The sequence below is a fragment of the Condylostylus longicornis genome, unplaced genomic scaffold (assembly GCF_029603195.1).
Source record: "Condylostylus longicornis isolate FDR11 unplaced genomic scaffold, ASM2960319v2 ptg000004l, whole genome shotgun sequence".
NCBI lineage: Eukaryota > Metazoa > Arthropoda > Insecta > Diptera > Dolichopodidae > Condylostylus > Condylostylus longicornis.
Window position 1 is genome coordinate 5,478,137 of NW_026577973.1, and position 27,867 is coordinate 5,506,003.

General features: G+C 23.7%; 1 protein-coding gene across 1 annotated transcript in view; it reads left to right on the forward strand.

Moving 5' to 3' along the window:
* LOC129612662 (protein turtle homolog A) overlaps positions 1–27,867 on the forward strand; it is a 116,745-nt gene that overhangs the window by 50,037 nt on the left and 38,841 nt on the right. Inside the window, exons 8-13 of the mRNA XM_055526373.1 lie at positions 12,302–12,432; positions 12,502–12,661; positions 14,599–14,768; positions 21,254–21,377; positions 23,785–23,945; positions 26,843–26,984. Coding sequence (XP_055382348.1) covers positions 12,302–12,432; positions 12,502–12,661; positions 14,599–14,768; positions 21,254–21,377; positions 23,785–23,945; positions 26,843–26,984 — 888 coding nt within the window. The remainder of the gene's footprint in view (positions 1–12,301; positions 12,433–12,501; positions 12,662–14,598; positions 14,769–21,253; positions 21,378–23,784; positions 23,946–26,842; positions 26,985–27,867) is intronic.

Genomic DNA, 27,867 nt, shown 5'->3' on the forward strand with positions numbered 1-27,867 from the left:
TTTTATGGTAAAAATATAAATAAAAAAAAAAACAGGTAGACTCAAATGAACTAAAGGGAGTTTCTCAAAAATTTTATCTGGTATGCCAAAAATAAATTGATATTCAAAAATATTATTGAATAACAAAAGTGAATCGAGATCCGTGTTGATAATAGTTTTTATACGCAGTCTAAAAAAATTTTTCAAGCAATAAGGTGTTTTATAAAATTAAAGGTGAATTTCCCCTCAACGTTGATTTCCAATAATTCTGGACACCTTTATTAAAAAAGGAGTTGTTGGTAGGAGTGTATTTTTAGCTTAAAAAAGTGCCTGAATAAAAGTGTTAGTAAATTGGTTAAGGCAACTCATGCAGCAAATAAACCAAACGATAATTAGAACGAATATGCTGTTTTGCCAACACCAGTCCGTGACTTTACTTACGCGTTAACTACAAGTGAGTAAATAACAAGCGAAAAGAACACGAAATATTCTTTTAAGTGATAATCGAGATAGAAAATTATTATTATCCGCATTAAAAAAATAGCAACGCCGCAAAATATGCAATTTTATATTTTTATAAAAAAAGTGGAAAAATGGCTTTTGTACATTCATTCCAAGATCTATTAAAACCTTAAAATGGTTGTCGTATTATAAATTTAAAATTTTCATAAAAACATTAAATTTCTAATCGAAACCAAACCTTTTTTTTTAATTTCTTCCATAATTTTAAATAGTTTTATTATATTTTTAGTGCGTTAAAAGCTTTTTTGCCTCTGACAAAAAATACAAATTTTATCTGACATTTTGATTTTCAAAGACAAAATCTTTCAAAATCGCAAAGCAAAAATAATTTTCAGTACCGAACAAGACTTCTAATACTTATATGAAAAATGGTCAATATACGAAATAAGACAAAATGAATTCCGCCAATGAAAAAAAAAAGCCGCGGCTATTATAATGGTATCTGAAGGCAAAAAGAAAAAAAAAAAAGAGAAACAAATGTCAATAAAAAATGAATAAAATATAAATAAAAGGAAAATTAAAAAAAAAAAGTTAAAAAAGAAAGAAAAATAAAATAAAATAGAATCCGTAAATGCTGCAAAACCCACCTTTATGCTGTAAGGCATAAAATAAAAAACGGAACCGAAAAGGAATGTTCCGTTTTTTTTCTCATATTTTTTTTATTTGTAGACTTTTGAAGATTTAAAATACTTTGGCCAAAAAAAAAAACAAAAACGCAAACAAAAATTTGCTGACCTAATTTTTACCATAAAATTTAGCCCTCTTCGAATTTTTCCAAAGAATTTTAGAATAATATTAAAGAAATAAAATTTTGTTACAAGAAGAATGCGTGTAACAGTTACAATGTTAAAAGAGCGCCAAATAAAATATAATCAAAAAAAAAAAAATAAAAACAGTAGGAAAAAGCAGTAAAGTAAGTTGAAAAGTGAAACAAAAAAAAAAAATAACATAAAAACTGCCTGACTATGTAAAACATTCAGTTTTGAGCATATTTTCATTCTACTCCCTTTTTATTTATTCCTTTTTTTTCTATGCTATGCTAAGGTGACTCGTTTCATTTCATTTCGAATCTTTCGTCTCCGATTTCATTTCATGCAATTTATATACACCACTTACGCTGACTATCAATGATTTTATATGATAACGGATTTTTATATTTTACGTTCGTATATCATGACTATATATGTATATGTGTGTGTGTATTTCTTTTTTTTTTATTTAAAACCATCGCATTTTATCCTCTCTTCACCGGTATTGTATTTTTTCCTTATATTATACTTAGTCTGTATTTTATCACCATTTTTGCTTGCTATACTTTATTTTTTTTTCATTTTTATATCCTGACGTTTTAACCATTAAACCTTTTTTTAACGATCGTGAATTTAAAAAGCGAATGATTTTTTGACTATTTTTTCTTATTCTTTTTTGTTTTATATATGAAGTGCTTTTTAATTTCAAATTGAGTTGTGTATTAAAATACGAATGGAGGGTATTATTAAAAATTTATTAGACCCTGTAATTTTTGATGTGCTCACAATATTATACTTTGTAGCAAGCCGTTTCGTGGAGTTCTTGTACTAGCATTCTATTATTATTTTTTTCGTTTTTAAAAAATATTGCTATTTTATTTGTTTATTATTATTTTTTTTTTTTTGTATAAGAATCCAATGAAGAAGGTATAGCTGATTTTTTAATAGAATAACTTTTAAAAAATTACTTTATTACAATGTCGTTTTTTTTTCGGTTGTTTTCTTTTTTATTTTTAATATATAATATTCACAATTGTTGTTGTAATGGTATACATGAATGTTTTGTTAAGCTAATTTTAATACTATCAATTATTTTGAAAATTTCATGATATGATAATTATATATTATATTAAGGATAATTTACATAGCAAAATACTTAATTTTATTTTTATACTAAACAATAATAAAAAAAATTACCAATTGTAAAAAGGAAAGAATAAAACGAAAAAAAAAATATAAAGGAGTAAAATGTGCAGTAAAAATTTTATAATAAAATTTTCCTTAAATGGCAAAATACGGACTTAATCATAAAAAATTTAATGTTAAAAAGAATTGTTTTTGTTGCTTTTGTTTTTTTATAAAAGCAGCAATAAAAGAACATATGAGTTCAAATAAAGACTACAAGTATATAGTTAAATATAATATTGCAATAATTGCTTTCATAAATTATTTTAAATTCTGGATTTGACTTTATTATTGTAACATATACGGCAGAATTAAAATTAATGAAAATTTCCTTTAAATTATTTTGGCTTAAATTAACGACTCGTTTAACATTAATTAAGTTGTAAAAAAAATTTAACGAAATATATAAAAATGTAACGGGTAGATATATAAAAAGGCATATTGTTTATGTTTCTAACAAAATAGAAAATTTAAAAATGAAAACTTATTAAAAAAATTATTAAAGTGTAATACGGTGCGAAGTTGGAACTTTAAAAGAAAACTTGAATTGCAAGGGTTTTACCTACTTTATAGAATTAATTGCAAAATTTTTCAGAAAAAATTTTGAATTATTTATTAAATTCATTAAATTTTTTCATAAACTTTTAATTAAGTGAATGACATAAAGACAAGTGAAACTTAAGGAAAACATTCAAAAATTTGTAACAGCTCTTACTTACCATATGGAAAAAGTATTGTACATATAAATATTTTTTGATAAAAAATCAATTAAAATATGTTACAAATGAGGCATTATGATTAAAATTGCCAAAAATATTGTAACGTTCCATTGTGTTAACAGTTCTTATAATAACTTATGCTATAAATGTTTTATTGCATCGAAAATTATCTACGTTTAATTGTATTTTGAATTTTTTAACTCATGTCCACTATACTATTAAATTCTAATAAATTTGTATAATTTAATAAAAATATTTTATTAAATATTTTTAGCATAAATTTTTAAGGACATGTGAATTTATTTTCTTTGATTGTTCTTATACCAAAATTTGATATTTTTCCAATTATGAGAGCAAACAATACAAAATTTTCTGTATATTTATTTAATCATGTGAAATCTAATTTTACTATTCAAATATACTATAAACATACAATAAATTCAATAAGAGCAAAAATAGGACAATCTTTTAGGAGAATTTTTTTTTTTAATCATATTTTTTCAACATGAAAAAATTTTCAAAATCATATTTCATTAAAAAAAAAAAACATTTCTTTTGCTATATGAAGATTGCAACAAAACGTTTTCAATTGTTATTCGCAACAATGGTAAAGCAGCACCAAAAAAAAACAGCAAAAAAAACAAATACATAAATAAAAATTTATTTTCTAGGATTTTTAAGTTTTTTGATTTAAACAAACAACGCTATGATTTCAGTTTAACTTTCATCGTTAATTTTTTTTTCTTATTTTCAATTTTTTTTTTTTGTATTCCAATTTTAAGAAAATAATAAAGAAACTTTCGTATATTCTTGAAAAACTTGTACTGCATTCGAATGATAAAAAGCCAAGAAAAAAAAAACAAAAATAGCAAATAAAAGAAAGAAAATGTTCTTCAATTCTTTAAATTTTAAACTTTTCTTTATTTCTTTATGTTTGTGTAAGTACACATGTGTGTTTGTGTGTGCAAGAACTATAAATCATAATAAAATATAGGTAAATGTACATAATAATATATAAACCTCCCTTAAATGCATACATAAGTATATTGACTTTTATAAGAAGTTGGTAGATTGCCAACAAAAAGAAAATAAAACAAACAAAAATAAATAAATATGTATGTAAATCTCTATAAGTTTTCTTGAATACATATACATACGTTTATAAACACACATTGCAAACATGTATAAATCACAAGAACTGATGAAACACTAAAACTTTTAAAAAATATTTTATTACATAATAATGGCATAAACTACATAAAAATGCGTGTTAACTACATACTTATGTATATAAATTTTTCACAAGAAAGAGAAAGAAAAACCACGATTTTTATTTTCTTTTAATTTTTCTTATATAAGAGTGTGTCATCTCATCAGCATTTCTTATTATTTGTATAGTGGCTTCTTTAAAACAAAAATAATTAATTATAAAATTTTATAAAGTTAAAAGTAATTTTCTACATGCATTGTCAACAAAAACAAAAAAAAAAATTAAATAGAATAAACCTAAGGTAAATATTTTCGAAAATTTAAGTCACATATTCACTCTAATAAATTTTCTTTTTTTTACCATAACCAAAAAAAATTTTAAATTGCACTAATCATGTAAAATTTTTCAAGTATAATTTTTTTTTTCTTCCATAAAATTGCTACTTAAATTATGTTAGGACTATATGATATTAATGTATGTACGTGTGTGTTTATAAAGACTATACCTTAAAAATTTCTACACCAATTTTCTTTCTTTGATTTCTATCATTATTTTAATGGGACACATTTCACTTTTACGTTATTTTCAAAGTTGGATCTGGGATATTGTATAAAATCTAAATTCATTAAAAGGTAAAATTGGCACTAGAAGCAAAATAATTTAAAAAAAAAAATTTTTGAGAAGAAAAAATCCTTTAAATATCCACATAATACAAAATTCATAAATATATTAAAATTCTTATTTGAAATTTTTAAGAAATCAGTTTGAAGCCCTCTAGAATATTATATTTCTTTATTAGAACTTGAATTATTTAAGAGGAAACTAATTATTTAAATATAAAATTTTAGCAATGTGTATAAGAAATATGTCACTTGGAGCCTATTTAACCAATCACGTATTTTTTAATAGGTACTGGAGCCCTATTGCACCAACCACTTTTACTTTTCAATTTCAATTTAATTTTTGATTAATTCAAATAGGGACCAGTTTCCCAATGCTATATGTAGCGCTTACAATCACATATATAATGAGCATCATATATCTATACTAAGAGCAAACTTAACTCATTTAAACAAATTTTCTTGAAATATTTTCTTGAATTATCTAATATCTGAAAAACATCAAAGATTTCAAAATATCAAATTGAATTTACAATATTTGGGACCTCAAAAAATCAATGAATAATATTAACAATATAGTTGCGTTTTAAGAGGCGAAATCTACTTAAATTTAAACATAAAACATAATTATAATTTGTATTTGTTTCTACGGATGTAATTAGTTAAAATAAGGGTTTTTTCTGGTTAAGTTCATAGTGAACATGCGACATATTGGAAAAGAAAATAAATCTAAAATTTCCTTTACAAAATTTTGTATTTTTTAAATATAGAGCAAATCATTTACAAAAACTAATCTTGATTTTCAAAAACCAACGTCGAGGACGTCCCCCTTCACAATATTCAAAATCATACCTTAAATATTCTACATATAGAATTGTAGCGTAATTTCAATTTAACTCGACAATCAATAACTACAATGTTCAATCGGCGTTTAAGATTTTACCTGAAAATGAAATAAAATTTTTATAAAAGTTTAAGTAAAAGTAAAAATACGTGATGTATAAAATAATTTAAAATCAAAAAAAATTAAATTTAGTTTAACCATATAAAGTTACGGATTTAACAATTAATTTTTAATTTCTTTAAGTTTCAATTTTGCATAAATTTTAAAATTCAATTCAACATCAGCCCAAATTTCAACTGATTCAAAAAAAACTGATTTGCTTGAAAACTTATAGAAAATATTTTATACTCATTTTTCATTTAATCAGGTCGTCTTTTCATACAATAATATACACATGTACATTCCTTTAATATTTTATGTAGTGACAACTTACAGTTACGTGGATTTGCATATTTGTGCACGAGTTTCTTAAATTTTTTTTTTGTTTTCTTTTTTTGTATATAAACAGAAAGTTGAGTTGATTGCAAAATTGTAAACTAAATAAAATTAAATTATATTTTTCTTAATAAAAGAGGTAAAAATAAATAAAAGAACTTTACAACTTTAATCCAAAAGTATATAGAAAAATAAAAGCCATGATGACAAGAAAGAGAAGTTTTTCTTTTCTCTTTTTAACTTTTGCATTACCAGGTATAAGAACGGAAAGAAAAATTATATTTATTTTTTCTTCACCATATTTTAATAAGTTTCTTGGTTTTTTTCTCCTGCAAGTTTCCCCTTACTCTTTTGTTATATTTTCTTTGGAAAATGAAGAAATTTTTCAACAAGTTCATTTTTCAAAATTTACTTGCACTGTACACATGTACAAAATAAAAAATACACGTAGAATGAATCAAATTTTTTTTCTCTATTATGTTCGACCCCATTTACAAATAAAAAAAAATTACAATTTTAAGAACTCACAGAAGTAAATTGGAACAAGTAAATACTAAAAATTCACCTTCAAATATAAAATCCTGACTAGCATAATGGTAACGAATTGTTTTAAATTTTAAATTACAATTTTACAGGACCTAGATTGTACCTGAGTGAATGATTATATTATTAACATAAAAACTTGAAGAAAAACTTATATACTTATTTAAAAATGCTCTATGCTATCTGCAATACTAGGCAGAGGGATAGGTGTTTTTATTCACCATCAAATTTTATTAAAATCTAATTAGGATCAGTCACGTTCAAAGCTTGAATATTTTAATGGCAAAATAAGAAACCCGAATAAACTAAAATAACTAAGTTGATATTTTAATAAAAATTAGCAGCATAAAATTGGTAAGACTTCAAGAAGTTAACGAGTTACAGTTTCCTGACATAATTTTTATTAACAAACAAAAACATTAGCCCAAAATATAAGGAGGATAAAAAATTAAATTTTGAACTTCCGCCAATTTTTTATTGTGTTTCGCAGGGACTCAATAGTATTTCGTTTCTTCACTCTCATCGTGAACTTAACAAGGTCCGAACGAATAGTACGAATGAATACGACTCGTTCATACAACAGGAATAATACATTCAAAATTGGCATTCTTAGATTTTTTTCAATGTTCTTTCAACAAAATACAAATTTTACGCTTTCCATTACCTCAACTCTTTGAACATTTTAAAATGTTTTCCATTTGTTAAATAAAAAAAAATAGTAATTTACACTAGAATACATTCTATACCTCTTTCTCTACATCTTTCCGGGTGCTTTTTGTTTTACAAATTTTCATGTCAATGCCATTAAAATTTTTAATTTCTGTCAACAAAAAACAAAATCGATCTCACTCCTCCTTAACGTAAGGCGGAAATAAACGTCGTAACGAAAAGGTGACTCTTGAAATGACTTTAGATAAGTGACATTATCTTAAACCCTCTCTTTGAAATTTATTTGTAGAAGCCCAAATTTTTAACAGTTTTCAAAACTTTTATAATACTTTAATGAATAATTAGATGCGATCTTATTTAAACTTATTTAACACTATAGTAACTCTTTATTGAATTCTACATTTTTCTACATCTATTAACTAGCAATATGAACTTATACGTAGTACATATTTTCTATTTTAATTACTCATTTTAAATACTTATATGTACAGTTAATGTACATATAGAATTATAAACTTTTAATTGAAAATTTCTAACACGCATTTTTTAGTTATTTGTCAAAAGAACGAAAAATTTCAATAATAAATGTTTAACAAATTTAATTTCCTTCTTTTTTTCTGTTAGACTAAATAACTATATATATCCTAATATCGTGAAACTTTTGATTACAGATGCCAAAAATCCTGACATATGAACTCTTTTACAATTTATCTTTTAGCAATTTTTTTTTTCTGAACATGTCCTTGCATACATATATAGATATAGGTCCTTGCATTACATATAAACGCAATATGTAGGTGTAAAAAAACCACATATATGAACTGCTTTTAGCTGAGAATTAAAGCTCAATTATTGCTTTAAAAATACACGCACACAATGGCAAAAAAAAAAATTTTTTTAAATCTTCAAAAAAAATCAAAAAACAAAAGACTAAAAATCAGTTAACTTTTTACCTTGTTTTTTTTTTTTAGTGAACTCTTTATGAATTTTTGATGATAAACGCAATTTTAGTTATTCTAGAATAAAAACTTTTTCCAATATTTTTTTGTTACTGTCCCTGGATACAATATAGAATAAAAAAAAATTGTTTAAAATGAAAATATTTTTATGCTTTTTTAATTTTTTTAATAAAGAAAAAAAAAAATTGGGAATCAAAACTATTAAAGTTTGTTCAAAACTTTCTCGTACAGTTTTAAAAATGAATGTGAACATTCACACAAATACTGGTGTACATATACATTTTGTATAACAACAATAATTATTTTGAATAACTTTAAACGAAATGCAATAACTATCTCTGATTGCATAATAATGGGCAAGCATAAAATTAAGATCGATCCATTTGTACATTTTATGTTCATTTGATAAAATAAAAATTTTGTTCCTACATAAAAAAAACAAGTCCGGAACGATTGAGACACGCAAACAGCACATAAAAATTTATCTTCAATTTGGATTTTTCGTTTATTTTATTTATGATTTCGTACAGAATGTGGTTTTTTGTGTATAGTTTATTTAAATAAGTTGTAGGTATTATTAATGTTGGCTATATTGAATTCATTGTGATTAATAGCATTTATATTTCTATATAACATCTATAAATAACATCTGGATAATGTACATAAAATATATTTATCTTCAATTTTTCTGGTACGATTTAATTAAACGACATACCTACATATAAGCTTTTCCCATAAATCAAAAAGTGCTAATATTAAAGTATTTGAATTGTACATACAGTATGATATTCTGGTTTTGAAAAAATAGTCAATGTTTTAAAAAGAAATTTTAAACTTTAGTTAAAAATACATAAGTGGTTTCGAGCAGAAGTGCCTCTTATAAAATTACAATATGATTTTTAAAGCACTTTAAATTTACTTCCAAAATTTATTTGGTAAATCAATGAATAATCTAAAATAATTTCATTTCTAACGTTATTTAAGGTTTTATTAATTCGTTATTATTATTAATTAACTGATTTTACTGAAGCATTTTAACTTAAATGTAAAATTTTAAAAGCTCAAATATAAAATAAAAATGGTTAACAAAAATCTGTTAAAAGAGAATCAGTTAAGTAATTTTTACAGTTGCAATAATAACATTTAATAATAACATTCTAACCTATTTCGAGAAACAGTGATTGTGTTTAGTCAAAATAGTAGAAATTTGCTCCATACGCCAATTGTGAAAAATGTTCTGTTCTGTACCTTTAAATTTAACAAATACTGTAAAATGTTATTTTATACACAAAAATATAAAAAAAAAATGCGGCCACTCTACAACTTTATTAAATTTTAATAACCAAAATATAAACGAGCATAAAGTACATTATATACCTACACATCAATTTTATAAACCAATTATGCTGAAACACCAATTTTTAATCAACAAACACATTAAACTAGAAAAAAAAAACAAAACCCAAATAAAAAATATAACAAGGATAAACAAAAAGAAACAATTTCTAAGATTCCATTTTAACGCTTCACTGACACATATGTATATAGCCCCATAATTCAATTTATAACACTGTTTCTACTACATACATATACCTATACAACTACCACTTATTTTCATATACATACATTGTTATTCGTTTTTCATTTTTTTTCCTCTTTTCTGTTTTACCAAAAGTGTGTAAATATGTACACAAATGTATTTGAAAACAACACCTCTATATATACAAAGCATAATTCTATTTTATCGAAAACTAAAGAAAACTTTCAAACATGCACACAAGACAACGCCAGCCAAAACATAAAAACAAAACGAATAAGAAAAAATAATAAAAATACAAACTAAACTACATATATAGGCATTTAAAATGTAACAAAACTGTACTACTACCGCACTACTACTTTCTTTTGCATTTGCTATTCTCTTTTTGTTTTATTTTTCTCTCATATTATAATCATAAGTTATGCAATGCAAGAAATGGTAAAAAAAAATTGTATACTTAACCTCAAAAACTTTAAAATTTCTATGTCGATGCACATTTTAACGTTATCTAAAAAAAAAAAAATGAAATAAAAAGTTTTTGTTTTATTTTTTCATTCTTACATTTTTTTCATTTTTTCTATGTATACTTTTTTTATTGAAGTTAAAATTTAACTCATATTTCGTATAACAGTATGTATAGCAAAAAATGTTTTTGTACAGTGTGTTATTCTATAACAAATGTTTTTATTGTTGTTGTTATCTCTCTAGTTTTTTTTCCGATGCTATTTTAGTTCTTCTCTACTTTTATGCTAGTAGTTTGTATCCAAAACTATTAATGTCCTCCAAACAGCAACGGCACATGTAGTTTTTAGCACTGAATGCCGTATTTTTGAAAATTTTTTTTTTCTTTTTTTCAATTTTTGTTTCTTGTTCTCCTTTTTTTTTTTGTAAAGGAAAGAAGATATTTGCTTATTGCTATCTGAATTAAAGCATTTTTAGTATTCCGGTGTATAAGGAAAATTTCTCTTTAAAATATCACTTTAAAAAGTGTATGGAAGAGAAAAACAAGAAAAACAAAAGAGCATTAAAAAAAATAAACGAATTTAATGCTCAATTTTTTTTTTTTTTGTTTTTTTTGTTATTAAAAATTTTTTTTGGGTACGTACCTTATTCTATCGCTTTCCTTTTTCCCTTTCTCACTCTTTACTTTTGTTAATTTTATATGAAAAGAAAAATGTTAAAAAATTTATGTTAGAACATTTTATTATTGTATGCAGTTGCAGGGATGGCTTAAAAACTCAGAAAGAAATACCAGCAGAAAACAAATTTTTAAAATAAAAAAAGAAATATAAGGAAGAAGAAAAAGCTAAAATAGATAAGATAGTGAAAGAAAAGAAAGTAAGAGAGAAGTGAAACTAAAAAATATTTTTATACTTTGTTTTCCTCCTTCTCTGGCTACACGCCATTTCATGGTAATCTATTTAAAGCTTAACGAACAGTGTACAAGAGATAAAGCCCGATATAAATTATAATGCCGAAGAAATATGAATTCGATTTAATGCTCTATGGGAAAAAACCAAAATCATTTTTATATTTACTTGGTGGAAATTTAAATGATATGCCTGATCTGTCATTGTTCAAAAAAATAAAAAGAAAATAAACTAATGACATTTTAATTTAGGAAATAAAACGATTTTATATTACATTTTTGGGGAATAACGTTACTTTTTTTTTCTTTGGTTTTCTTCTGTTTGGGTCTTAATTTTATTTAGTCCTAAATTACTATTTCATGTGTTACTACAAAAAAAAATTTATATTTTATAATGTTGAATTATAATTATAACTCAAATTTGAGTAGTTGAAAGGTTATAAGTTCTACCGCCATTGCTTTTAAGAATTGTAAGTTTGTTTTGTTCATCCAGAAAAGTTGCATCTATGTTGAGTATTGCAATTCATTATGTCATTGATGTGAAAAAATTAGAGCATCGATAATTGATCATACGTATATGTAAAATTTGCCACAAATGAAAGGAATGGCGAAACACAATATACGCAGTTATTGAGTTTTGAACTAAAAGCGGCTTATAGACACTTGTTTGGATAGTAACTTGTTTATGAATGAAGCACTCATAACATAAAACAAGTGTTGATAACATCAGTGATTTAATGAGTATATTCCACCCCACATTGTCTAATCTAATCTAATCTACTATTGTGAAAACATATTATAGGGATATGCATATATAATTTTTTTATTTATTAATATTTTTTATTATTAATATAGTATTGATAATCAGATATAAAAAACGGCAGAATTTTTATATTTTTTAGAATTTATTTATTTATTATTTATGCTGTATACACTAAAAATTTTATTTTTTTTATAGATGCACCAACAGCAGTTATGAGAATGGGTACAACTTTAAATCCCGACGATATTAAAGAAGGTGATGATGTGTACTTTGAATGTCATATTCATTCTAATCCCCGCCCATATAAGATGTCATGGTTTCATAATGTAAGAAAAATATTTTTTTTAATTTTTTTTCAGAATAGATCAAATTGATGTTCTTTTTTCTAATTTTAGGGTAACGAATTACATCACAATGTATCAGCTGGTGTAATACTTTCAGATCAATCATTAGTTCTTCAAAATGTAAATCGTGGTGCAGCAGGTGATTATACATGTTTAGCAGCAAATACAGAAGGAAAAGGAACCAGTAATGCTGTTACTTTAAAAATTAGGTGTAAGTAAAAGAAAAAATATAATAGAAAGAAGTTAGAGAAATTTGAGAGAAAAAAATCTTTTATTGTATTTCACGATAAATTAAAAAAAAATATTCTATTGTGGTAGGCATGATCAACTTATACACAACCGGAACACTTTCTTAATATAATTATATTTAAAAATTCCAATTTTAATTGAGATCATAGAAATATTTCTAAATTCTTAAATGAAAATAATTTTCTTTAAAGTTTTCATTGCAAAAAAAAAGTTACATTTCATTACAGTAAAATGTAAAACCAATTAAGCAAGCAAGTTATGGAATTCACGTACGAATTCAAATATTCAAATTTTCAATTTTTATAATAAAAAAAAAACAAACTTTATTTCAAAAAACTGTTGTAGGACGGTCGAATAGGTAAAACTTCAATAAAGACTATAATTTCATATGTAAGGTTTCATATGTTAAGGTCTGATATATATATTTTGTTTAAATTTTATATTTGAATATTCAAATAGACAATAATATGAAAGAATTAAATTGTCAAATGAAAGTATTGTTTATTTTATAGTTCATTTTGCACCTCTGAAAACGGATGAAAACTGTTCTAATACAAAATAGTCAGTAGGTTATTTCATTATTAACCAGTACATAACTGAGTAAAGAAAGTAACTGCTTGTAAAACTATGCCATAACTGTATACAGTTTGTCATATAATAATTATTAAATTTGAAAACAATTTTCTTAAAAAATCTCAGATAAATTACTGTCATTATAACGACAGAACGAATATAATCACTAATAGATAAGAATCACGTTCTTCCATTGTAATGACATTATTTCATTCCTTAGTTCAATTTATAGAAAATTTCTACATAAAAGATAAAAAAAAAAATTGGCATTAATTTTTCTAACTCTTTTGTTATTACGAAATTATCTCAATTTCATTATTCTCTTAAAATGAGTAAAAAACCGAAAAAATGCAATCATGTAATACATATTGCATAATTTTCTCGAGCATTTTATATTTTATTTTTAAAACGGCAAAAAAAAAGACTAAAGATGTATCTTGAAATACAGGGTGAACCTGTAACTCTTGGTGGCAGGAAGATGGGACAATTTTATGGAAAAAATCATTTTTCGGAGAGTTGCAAATGAATATTTAGTCCTCAAAATCCCAGTAGAAAATTTTTGGTTTTTTAGTGTTTATAATTATTATTGTAAACGTTCAATTAGCTACTTCGGAATATTTTTCTTTAGATTTTCCATTTTCCTTTATTTTCCCTTAAAATTTCTTGTGTTATTGAGCGATAGCTAATATGCATAGTAGTTATAATTTATAAATTCGTCTTTAATAAAATTTAAAATGAAAAGGAAGAGGAGAAGCATCTCTCCTAAAATTTCTCTACGACGAAAAATTGTATTGAAAAACCCTTACTTCTTGTAAGTAAATATACTTTTTGATAAAATTTAGAAATATTCTACTTTTAATGGGATCAGTTCCTCTGTTTCGCATATCGGGAAAACATATAAAAATAGTCATAGACTAACTCACTTTGTTTACGACTACTTATTTAGTTCATGTTTATCTCACATTTATAATCAAGCATAACTCATACAATTTATTTAAAATTTCTTCATCATTTTCTAAAAAAGAAAAGGATTTAATTTTTTTTTTGTTTTTAAAAATTTGTTTTTTTTTGAAAAAAGAAAAATTTCCTAAATAATAATTTTCTATTCTTCATATTTTTTTTTTTATTTATTTCTTTCTAATACAACTATACAAAATAATAATTGCATCAATAACAACAACAATAACATCAAACAACAATAATAACTACTGTGGGAATAATAACAATGGAATACCTGTGTATTACAAATTTTAAATATATTCAATACATGCACACATTAAATATTATTCTATATGTATTCTATATTATTTTGATGTACACCATTAGATGCACCAATTTGTATTCTTGAACATGAAGAACTATTAGGTGCTCTAAAACATGAAACATTGACATTAAAATGTGAAGTTGATGCATCTCCACCGGCTGATTCATTTCAATGGACATTTAATTCATCTGGTGAACAAACTGAGCTTCCGGCCAAATTACATTCAAGTGAGGTAAGTAAATATATAATATAATAATATAATATTTATTTGCATATGTATGTTATATGTATGTGGTATATATACATACATGAGTATAAATGTAGATATATTGAAAATAATAATGTATTCAGTGCACATAATATTTTTATATTGTATTCTTAAAATTTACTTGATGAAAACTATTATATGATTGTAATCATCATAATCATCATCATTTTCATCATCATCATCTTTATCATTATAATAAAAAGTTGTAAATTATTCTAGAAATTCTATTATATATATATATATATAAATGTACATATATGTAATTTGTAAATTTCATCTTTTATATCCTTTACTAAAGTGAAACAAATTCTTTCTTTTAGAATATCTAAAAGAAAAATCTTTTTAAAGCCAAAAATATTTAGTTATACGTCCTTTTTACATCTGTTCATCTTTTAATATGCCAAAAGTAGTTTTTCCTTCCTTTATTATAAACTCATATAAGCAAACATACAAGTGCTTTATTGTCGTCTTTCTGTTCAATTCCTAAAATAATATTATATTATAATTTTAACAGTATGGTCAAAATTTTCATTCGGTCATTTAAAATACTAAATCCAAGATGTGCATTGATTTTAGAATAAGATCAAAATTCAAGAATATTTTTTTTGTATTTTTTAACATGTATGATGAAACTTAGTTATGGGTTGTCATGATGACTTTTTTACGTACAGATTTAAGCATTATTCGTTTTAGAAATTTTTTCAACTATTTGATTTTTAAATTTCAATTTTAATGTAATTTTTAAATATTTAAATGTAAAGTATTGAAACGAAATTGTGTAAAATAAACTTAATTACAATTAAAATTATAATAAAGTTTTATAATTTCTTATAAATAGCTTAATATTTAATATTTACACAATTATTCAGGTTTTTGCTCCGAATTCGTAAACTATTATGCCCGTTCTATTCACATAATCATCGACTTTTAATCACTTTCACTCTATTTTATAAAAATTAAATGTAACTTAAACAAGATTCAATTAATTTAATTAAAACTTTTTTAATCTAAGTCTTAATCGTCAATGCACTAGACAGAACTTTCTGCAAATTAAACAATAATTTTTTAAACATATCTTCTCTAACAAAATTGAAAATTTAATATAGAAAGCAATTAAGTAGAGACCTAGTGTACATAATTGAATCTGGTAGAAAAATATAGTAAAAAATTAACATAACTCACAAATTGTGACTGACTAATTCAATTTCTGGAATTTTAAATATTAAAAATTTGCTCATAAAAATTTTACTTTACTGTGTTTTCTGATAAATAATAAAGAAAACATTGTTTCAAAAAATCCATTTCCTAACAAACACATGAATAAGCTGCATAAAAGAAAGTATTAGAAGAGCTTGCAAATAAAAAACTGTATAAATTTTAACATTATCTTATAAATTAATTTTCATTAAAATTTCATCTAATACAACATGTATATATATATAATATACATTTATGTAAATATTTTGTTCCATACGTAAATTACTTCAAAATATACAAATAACAAGTTATTCTTATATAAAAGATGATCATAATACTCGTATAGTAAAAAACAAAATACAAAATACTCAGATATGGTTAGCATATAACTGACCGCAATGTGTATTTTTAGTTTAGTGAAGGTATTTGAGAAGATTATAAAAACGCTTTTTGAACAATTCTCAAGAAAGCAAGCATGCTTTTAGTTAACAGAGCTAGTTATCCCAAAAACTGATCAATCCATGACATAGCCAAATCTCACATATAAAATCAAAATCGGTGATTTTCACCGAAAACTCGACATCCAAAATTTGGTGCCGTCACATAACCTCTCTTATTGTATACAATACAGTCGGTAAAAATGGACATTTTGTTTTACATAACATTGGGTAAAAAGGAAAAAAAAATTGCAAGACTATAATATTTTTGATTAGAAAACCTTGATATGATTTTGGTTTTCGTTTAAATGAAATATGGTAATTAAGTTGTTAATGTTCATACATAGTAACATAATAATTACAATGCATTATTTTACTTATTCAAAAATTACAAAAAGAAATTTAATATTAAATATTTTTTGTAACATTGTTATTGGATAAGTTAATATAGTAAGAAGGATTTTTTTAGAGTTAGTCCTTCCATATATTTTCTGTTTTATAAAAAGTCTAATAGTAGTTATTGTTGTTTAATATTTTTGAAGTTAATGAATAATAACGTAAAACAAGAAAACTTCGTATCCCTACAGGCATTTGTTATATCAACGTAAAGAAGTACGTATGTATTTTAAATAATGCAATTGCGAAACTGCTATATTCCAATTAGAAAATTTTTACTAACAGTCATTTAATTATTATACATAATAAAAAATTTTTGTTGTTTGGATACATAATTTGCAAGAAAATTGAATATTTTTTAGATTTCCTCCTGGCTTTTAGAATAGATGGGCTTTGTAAAAATGTTCCTCTGAGAAAAAGGTTTTTTTCGAAAATTCATCTGTGAGCAAAGTTTCATAGCTTTCTATCTTGAAGAGTGTAGAAGTTTTTAAACAGACTGACGAATCAAAAGGCAAAGTAAAAATAATATACCTATATTTTCTTCAATTTATAAAAAACATCTTAAAAAATATATTTAAAATCTTAATTACAATCACTCATTTGTTTCACCTTCTAGTATTCAAACTTATAATTTTCATAATTGGTAATTTCTTCATTTATTCCATTAAAATTTCTCTAAAGAAAGATTTTTCATACATATATAGACACAAAAATAATTTAATAATATAAAGTAATTACCTTTAAAATAAAAAATCCATTTTAAAGATTAAAAAACTTTTTTGCTCTATTCCTATATAGATACTCAAATCTTTACACAATTTTTATAACGTAAAATAAAAGTAAACCTATAATTTCCAAAATAATTCCAAACTATCTTCGAAAATGTCTTGAATATTTAAAAATTAATTTCTTTTTTTATTCTTTTTAATTTCTATTTATGAAATAAAAAAAAATTGAGAATATTAAAAAATTTAAAATAAAAAATTGTGCATAATAGTGTATATACACTTGTATATTCCTACCTTTTATATTATTCAAAATTCATAGACTTTGCACATCATGAAAATTTCCAAAACTTATGATTTATTCAAATACAATTTTACAATTTATTAAAGTTGCTATAATTTTTTATGAATGAATTCGTACATACACCAATATCTGTGTTATATTTCAAAAAATTCAAATATACACTTACAAGAATGAACATACATACTCAAGTAAAATAAAAAGCTCAGCAAAATTCAATATCAACTAATGAATTACAACTTTCATAGTAAAACAAGCTATAGGTACAGGCTCTGGTGAAAAAAAAATCATTGAAACGTTCCAAAATCATTATTTAAACTCCTATAACAATGTGTTAATAACATGGTAGTTGAGGAAAATATCGAGAGGGTAGTTAAGTTGAATTATGATAAAAATTTTGATGGTTTTAGTTTAATAATTGTAAAATCAAAAGCCTAAAACATAATCTAAAACTAGTAGAACTCAATGGTTCTACTAGTATGGTTCTCTAATATGGTTTGAACAGGAACAGAACAATTTATCAAGTTATTTTACTAAGTCGAGTTATATATTATTCTTATAAAGAATTGAATTTCTATAACAAATGTTCAAAACTTCCTAAAATATTTTCTTCTAAAATGAAGTTTTAACAGACACATTTATCATTCTATAAAAAAAAATTCTGATAACCACAGACATAAAGCGAATTTGTCAAATTACTTTTGACATATTATAATCATTATTAATATTATTAAAACAAAAACCCAAACAACCAAACCAAATATCAAAACCAATCTGCTTAAAATTCCTGTTTGAATGCAAACCGAAATAGCAAATAATATTTTCAATTGTTTGAAGATAAATTCTTTGAAAATTTTGCATACCACATTCATATAAAACCAAACACTTATAATAGAATTTAAAGCCGCAAATTAAAACTTTAACATTAAATACAGAAATTTTTATTATAGAACTGCATATATTTGAAAGTATTTCGTTTATAATATTATTATTATGTGTGTCCAATTATCACAATAATCTAATATATTAAATTATCTTTAAAAATCATTTAAAAATTTTGAATCGAAATCTAATGTTTGCATTATTTTTGATTTTATACAAAATGGCAACCCCACAACAAGTTTAAAAAAATTACTGAAAATGCAAAAAAGTTGGCTACAAATATGTAATGTAATGTTTTTCCTACGAATCCTAAATTATAGTTTAAATTGACGAAATTAAATAATTACATTAACGTTAAATCAAGCTTACGAGCTAATAATAAGCTTATTAAGAGCCAATAATCGTTTCAAGGCTAAATATTTAAATCTGTATTAGATTTTATAGATCCACGAGCATTTGCCTTAATAATTATTTCAAACTTATTCAGCAAAATGACGGAAAACGTGCTAATTTGCATCTGGATTTAAAAGTGTTAATCGAATTTATTTAAGAATTTAGAATATAAGACCACAAATTATAATCGAACTAATTAGTACACAATAATATCACGTTGTATATCTACATTTATCTTGAATAGCTTCAAAACCCTATATTAACAATGATTCAAAAAGAAAATAAATTTAAAGTTCTTTAGTGCCATAGCTGCGGTTCTGTTTTTCTATAATTTGAAAAAAAAGCAGCTAAAACCGTTCAACGTTATTTCATTTAATGATTTTCACGCTATTTATAATTTTTCTAGACAAATGTGTCACATAATTGTATATAATTAGTAATTGTTCGATATTATCGAGATTTGACTAACCAATATACTAAAATTCAGAATTTTTCAAAAAGTTTTATAAAATTAATATACTGACCAAAATTTTGCCATAAGTTTTATTTACTCTTACTAGGTATTTGCTCTTTACTAATTGAAAGAAATTTTCATCAAAACTGTATAACTAAACATTTTTTATCGACTGTGCTTTTTTCCTTACCATTATAGATTTTATAATAAAAATAAATAAAAGGATTAATATTTTTAAGGAAAATACCTGAAAGAAATTTCTTAACTTCATTATTATTTAACTCTTTTTGTTGTTTTTTTTTTTGTTCAGTATTGATATAAAAATTCTCTTTCATCCTTTATATCCTTAAAATTTCATTTAGTATTTTACATGCAAAATTTTAAAATTATTTTCATTTTCTTATTTGAACACATTTTTACACGTCATGTATGTATTTCATACATGAATTATACAAGCTAAAATATACAGGGTGTTTCTCATAACGTGGCAAATATTTTCACAGATGATTCTTTGATTAATATTATTGACCAGATTTTAAAGATTAAAGAAAAAAATATACCAAATTTTTCCTGCATATAAACAAAATGCTTATAATTTCGGAATCAAGCGAAATACAATACGAATTGCTAAACTAATAAAATATTTGCGAATGTTATGTTTGTATGAAATGTACGAAATATTAATTTTTCGCATATTTTTTAAATGCATATATCATGTATTTAAAAAACGTGTTAAAACACGTTTTACTAGCAAAACTATGACAGGTAGTGGAAAATGTTATACGAGTTAACGTTAGATTTTACTGTGGCGGATCGAAAAAACCAAAAAAAAATTAATAAATTTTCGATAAATTTTGAGATTAAAAAAAAATTTGATTTGGACGAACTTTGTCTTGAAAACTGTGGATCAAATCGAATAGATTGTAAGACAATCAGTTTCCTGTAAAACAAATCACCGATGGTTAATGATGTCGCATGGTTCCGAAGCTATAAGCATTTGTTTATATGCAAGAAAAATCTGGAACCTTTAGTTCTGAACAGGCTGTAACTCGAAAAGTATATCTGCACCCGACATTCCTCCCCCCGTTAAATAAAGAATCATTCATAAAATTATTTTCCACCTTATATGAAACACCTTATACGTACAGGTCTATGTTCGTCTACGTAATATATTGATCATCAAAATTTATAGTTATTACAAAATATTGCATAATATTTTCATTCATACATATGTATATACACTCTAGGTACAAGTAATATATTAATCTGATATATATATATATATATATGTTCTTGTAAATTTTTATAAATGTTTAACGTTCATGTATGCAAGTTAAAACTATTTATTAAGATTTCTTATCTCAAATTTGAATCGTAGTAGAAGCAAAATCCTTTTATTTTTCCTTTCTTTTTTATTTTTACCTGTATTTGAGTAGAAATGTAGAATTATATAAACATACACTGATACACATATTGTATTATATCACTTTTAGTATAGAATGTAAATTTATGTATAATAGTATGCAATTAGTATTAACAAACTAAATATTTTCTTATTTAAAACGAACTGAAACCAAAATATAATATTTATTTTAAATGTACATATTATGTATATATGTATGAGTAAAATTTAAATTGTATGCAATATTATTTTTTTTTTGCAGACGGGTTTGTCACGCCTTAATTATACACCTACATCCGATCTAGATTATGGTACAATTTCTTGTTATGCCAGAAATTCAATTGGTCAACAGAAAACACCGTGTGTTTTTCAAATTATAGCAGCAGGTATGTAAATTAATCTTAATTTAAAATTAAAACAAAACAAAAAAAACTGGAAAAAAATTGAACTTAATTTTAAGTCAAAATTTCGTGTGGAAAGGCCATACTGTAAATGAAAGAAAAATATACTTTAAAATATGTGGATACTTCATTTTATTTATACACATACTTATAATCTATAGCAGTTATTAGAGTGGTATAAATAAGTTGAATATAATATTTTAATGTAATATTTACAAATTTGACTCTGCGAACATTTTCCTGAATTTTCATAATACTGATTAAATTTTTTTAGCACTTTTCCAAAAAAATTTTGAAAAACAGTGCTTATTAGTTTCACTCTGTCCGTCCGTCCGTCCGTCCGTGTGTCTGTTTACAAAACTTCTACACCCTTGAAGATAGAAAGCTGATCTTTGATTTGTAAGCTGATTTGTACGTACATAGATCTTTACTAGTAACTTATTTTCGTAGAACAAAATTTTTATCTATCTCCCCCCCTTTAGAAATTATACCCCCCCGAAACCCTAAAAATGCCATTCTTTAACTATTTAGTGCAATGAAACCGTAAGGATTTTTCAAATTTTGCAAACGCAGAAAGGCAGCGGCTAGCTTCCCCTAGCGCGGTATACTATAGTTAAACTTTAGAAAAACAAAATGGCCTTTCAAATTTACCGTTATATAAAGTCCTTTTCTTCCAAATTTTTGATGTCGTTTTTCTTCTAGACTCTAGCCTGTAGAAGCTTGAAATTTTAGGGGCTTTTAGACATTAACAAATAATTCATTTTGTTAGAAGAAAATTTTTTTCCATCTCCACCCCCTCTCAAGTTATCGCCCCTTGAAATTTGTAAAATTTTAATTTTTGACACCCCATATTTCCGAAACCGCAAGTTTTTTCGAATTTCCATAAACGCAAAAAGTTAACGGTAAATTCCATAACATTAAAAAATATAATTACTTTTCTTAACTCACACAATTAAATCTTAAAATCGAGCATTATGTTAACCCCCCTTTATATAAATTTTTGCTTTATTTCAAAGATTGCATAAATCGTTCATCCTAAATATATGCAATCCTAGAAATAGTTTTGTATATGAATGAAAATAATTTTAATAGTGTGATAGGTATACATAGACTGTATTTAAAAGCAGAATTTTCACTTGTTGAATGGAAAAGTGCTACAATACAAACCATTGGTTTGACCCAACTTTATTTAACTTAATCCTGCATATACACTCCTGATGTAATAGAGTGAATAAAGTTCATGCTTACCAAAATGATACCAAAATGCTACACAAATTATGTCTTACATGTAAATGTAAGGTATAAGTTCAGTTAGCTTTACTCAAATTTTGATACCATACATACATATATTAAAAAATTCTCTAACATTTTTGAAATTCAATAAAATTAATAGTAATAATAGAGCTCCGTCATAACATTGACAGGCTTGTCTAAAATTGTAGTCTAAAATAATTTAGTTTTCTTAAAAGAAAAGAATATAAAAGCCCATTCTAATACATTGGATTTGGAACGGCTCTTAAATATTTTTCAGATAAATTCAATACTTTTGTTAGAAATAATGTTGATAAGGAATGTTGGTTAACGTTTTGTTTTCTAATTTATGTTGAAAATTCAGTTATTTATAAATTAATAACGTGACCTATATAGCTTCTTTTACTTTTTGTGGTAAAAATCTTTTATTTTCAACTTTTGGTGAATAAAAAATGGTATGTAATTCCAATATTTTGTTATGTATTCAAATCTTACTCATAGTTTAATTGCTCAAGAATATTTTCTCATTAATATCCGAAATTGTAAAAAATTATTTATTAAAACAATTAAAACTACAACAATATTAATAATTATATTTAAACGAAGACTACCTTCGAAAAAAATCTTATAAGCAGATAACCTCTGCCACATAATTAACGTACCGATTATGATTTCTTTCATCAATATTGATTATAAACATTAAGGTTCATTAAAATTTTATATTTTAACATGATTTATAGCTTCAATTATTACAAAATCCATTCTTTTTTTTTCATCCATTTCTTTAAAAATTTATCGAAAAATCCAAATGGTTCAAGTTATATGATTCCATTTATGTAAAAATTCATAAACCTTGAAAATATTATTGGTTTTCCTCATTCTTTATCATTCAATTCAATTTTTATACAATTTATTTCAGTATTTTGTATATAAGTTTTTCTACTATTTTTATAGTTTTTACGGGAAAAACCATTTTACAGCGCAAATTTTCTATATAAGAATCTTTTCTATTCTTATAGTAAAAAATTCTGTAAATTTTAACTATTAATACATATTTGATTGTTCTAGGAATGCTTAATGTATTTTTATTCTTTTGTTTCCTATATTTTCTTATATTTTTTTTTTCATTTTAATTTTACAGGAAAACCATTTCCATTACAAAATTGTTCAATATCAAATCAGTCAAGTGATTCATTACAAGTTGAATGCATTGAAGGTTTCGATGGAGGCCTACCACAAGGATTTATTCTTGAGTTAGTTGAAATGCAGAGTCTTCGCCTTGTAAGAAATTTAAGTTTACAGGTAAAAAACAAATAAAGAATAAATAAGAATAATGAAAAGTACAAAAAAAAAAAAACAAATATCGAAAAAAGGATAAAAAAAAGCATTGTTACGATTATTTTAAAATGGGAACACTTTTCGTATCCGTAATGGGTTTTTTATGTTCTATTTTTCATATTCTGATTCTTGAATATTATTTTTATTCTTTTCTTCTTTTCTTTTTATAAAAAAATCTTAAAATTTAATGGATTCGATCGCATACAATAAAATAAAATATACTCATTCAATAATTCCAACGCAAATATGGGAAAATTTAAAAAATTTTTTTTTTTATTTTACCGTTATTTTTATCTCAATGTGCAATTCTATTATTATTTCTTTTTTTTTTCTTGTCTTAATGTAAATTTTCATTTAAAAATATTAAATTTTCTAATAGAAATGCTATGAAAGTAAATCCCAATCAATGAAAATTGTTAAAAATTATTCAAGGATTTTCTTTTTTTATACACACATACGGAAAAGTTAAGTATATTTTGTAAAGTACATTAAAAGGAGTTGTAAAAATGAAGGTGAAATTCATATCAAAAATTAATTTTTATTACATAATGACATTGTATAAATCAAAATCTTATTATGAAATGCAGAATAACAGAATAATTTGGTAAGTCAAGTTTGGTAATTTTTATAACAATTTGGAATTTTCCATATAAACTGCAAAATGCTTACTATCTTATTACAAACTTCTTATTCAAATTTAAATTGTTGAACTATAATTTACCCATTTCCAACATAAACAAGATATAATGTCAGATTTAATACAATTTACCAGCACTACGGCACATAGCTCAAAAATTTTAAAAATACATAAAATACAATAATTTTAACTTTTTATCGAATGGAATATACAATTCAAATAATAATATTATTGTAAATTTTGTGTTCCGGCAGAGAAAATTCTTACTTGATTTTATTTAAATTTTACAATTTGCTTTACTAAATGCATTTATTCACTAAACTGCATATAAGGGTAAGTTTACCACAAAAACTAGGCAAATTACTCAAAAATACTAATTTTTACTTCAAAAAATATTGGTTTCAGACTATATGACATGCGAATTGATTTATTTATGTCGTCTATTTCAGTTATGATAAAATAATTCAATGAACTAGAAGTATATTGAACTCAAAACTTATAAGACATTATAGGAACTCATATTTTATATGACTATACCATAAAATGTTACAGTTTCTTTAAATTTTCTTTATTAATCAATATGTAATTTAAGCTACTATCATATTGTCATTATATTTGACTACAGCAAAATCATTTTCGAATAATTAAAGATTTATCATGTCTTAAGTGTTTATAATACATAAAATGTTTATAGGTAAATATGATAAATTAATTTCCCATATTAAATTTTTCCGCATGCTATGAAAATTTTCCCATTATTATTTAAAAGATTTTTCAAAATCAATGTACAAAAATTCTAATGCCTTTATCTTTTAAAGTTCAACTGAAATTATTTCATTACACCTCTAGTGTATTGAATATTTTAAAACAAAATACAATCTTATATATAAAAAGGAAAACAATATGAAAAATTCCCTTATACCTAAAATTTTAATATTACGTATTTGCAATTGTCAAATGAAATCACTTGACAAATTTCAAGAAATATTGTAGGTACTTTTTCTGCAAATATACATAAATAATAACATACATTATATATTTATATACACAAATATATGTACTCATATATTATGCATACAATTTTACCTAATGTATAAAAATGTTTCTCATGTCACTACATAAATAAAATCTTAAATGTTTCTTTTCTTCTAAAGTGGTTGATATGTTCCTTTTTTTTTTTTTTGAACAGAAAAGCAATCTTCATGGTTTCTCTCTTATTTTTTGAGTTGAATTCATTGTACCATGTACTTGTTGTACATATACTATAAGCATATTTTTATGCATGTAAATGTGAGGCGCATTCAAAAGCCTACTGAATAATTTAACAAGAAACTGTTTTTTTTTTTCGTGTTTCAGATATTTATAAAAATGAACAGCAAAAATAAATTTAGAAGCAGCGATTGTTTTGCTTTTCATATGTACCTATTGAATGAGTAATCTACGATATATTATACGAATAGTAGTTCTTTATATTTTTTTCATAATTTCACCTTAACTATAGGGGAATCTAAAAATCCTTGAAGGTCAATGTAAAGGTCTCAATTGTTACACTTGTAGAATTTTACTTTCGCTTAAGTACATAATGGCTTTCTTGGAAAAAAAAAAGACAAAATGAATAAAATAATATTGTATAATGTTATAAATGAATTTCATTTGAAGAAGTTTAAGAAGAAGCAGGCTTTTAAATAATATTTAATTTAAGTGCCTATATGCGTATATATACAAAAATATAAATTGTATATTGGAACACATATTGGAACCATTCAATTAATTTACCAGAAATTATGAAAAGAACAAAAACAACTCATTTTAGAGAATTTGCCATAAATTTATTAAAAATTTATTAATACATAATAATTATAAACTAAGTTAAAATTATGTTCATTACTTCATATAAAATCTTAAAAAATTTAATTAATTACAAAATTTTGCCTACTTTTAGGGTAATTTTAAGAAAAATGCATTAATTTTTTAAAATTTGAACAAAAATTTTCTTGAAGTTTTATTGATTTAATATACATTAATAGGAATTTGTTTTACTTATTAAATTCGTTTGAATTTATGTTTTATTTTTCGGTAGATTATAAATAAATTTATTCCATTTATTTGGGTATTTAATAAAAAAGTGTTCCCAATTTATATTATTTTTTTTTCTTAATTTATTCCTAAGTATTCAAATCATTCTTTAATTCGAAATAATTTAATAATATTTAATAACTTACAGAGACCTCCAGTAAATTTTTATGTTGAAAATTTGGAGCCTGGAACCTCATATCGTATTATTTTATCAGCTGTAAATGCAAAAGGTCGCTCTGATCCAACAATAATCGATGATATTACATTTAAAGGTGTTGCAAAATATACTGGTAAGTGAAATTCTAAACAATTTTCTTTTATCATTAAGTGTTACAAAACCAAATAACTTTATATTTCTAAATTACAAAGATATGAAACATGAAAATTGACAAGCAGAAATTATGCAGTTGAATGAGTAGATCACAATTATTATATATATAGAATGAGGCAGATAACCAAGTGTTCGTCTCATTCATGTACAATTTTTTATTAAGCATTCCATAACGAAATAAGCCAAATAAAAATAATTCAACTTTATTTTTAATATATAAATCTACAGCTTTCATCCCGTTTCCAATTATAATAAAAATAAATTGAAAAAATCGAAATCCATTAAAGCATTTTAAAAACAATTTTTCAATTAGATAATTCCAATTTTTTTACTTTTTTAATATTTTTAATACTTTCTCAATAAATAATTGATAGAAAAGTTAATTAAAAGGAATAATAGAAGATAAATGAAGATCTTTTATAAAAATTCATTTACCCATTATGAAAATCCATTTACACATACATACATACGTATCGATACAAACTTATATAATTTTGACTTTGTACAATATTATTCAATTTAAATGCAAAATATATAATTTTTAAAATTAAATTTTCTTGTTTTTCAACATAAATTCTTTTAGTAATTAAAAATTTTATCGAACTGATATTTAAATATTAGTATGGAGAGTATTTATAAGATGTTTTAAGTATTAATAGACATTTATTTATAAAGGTACCTAGAAATAAATGTATAGGTATTTATATAATATATACTTAAATAGAGAAAAAAAATGAATTCTTTTAATACCCCTGAATAAATCGAAATTCAAAATACTCATGATTCAAATAAATCAATATTTTAATCTCTCAGCACTATTATACAATTCCATTTAGAGAATT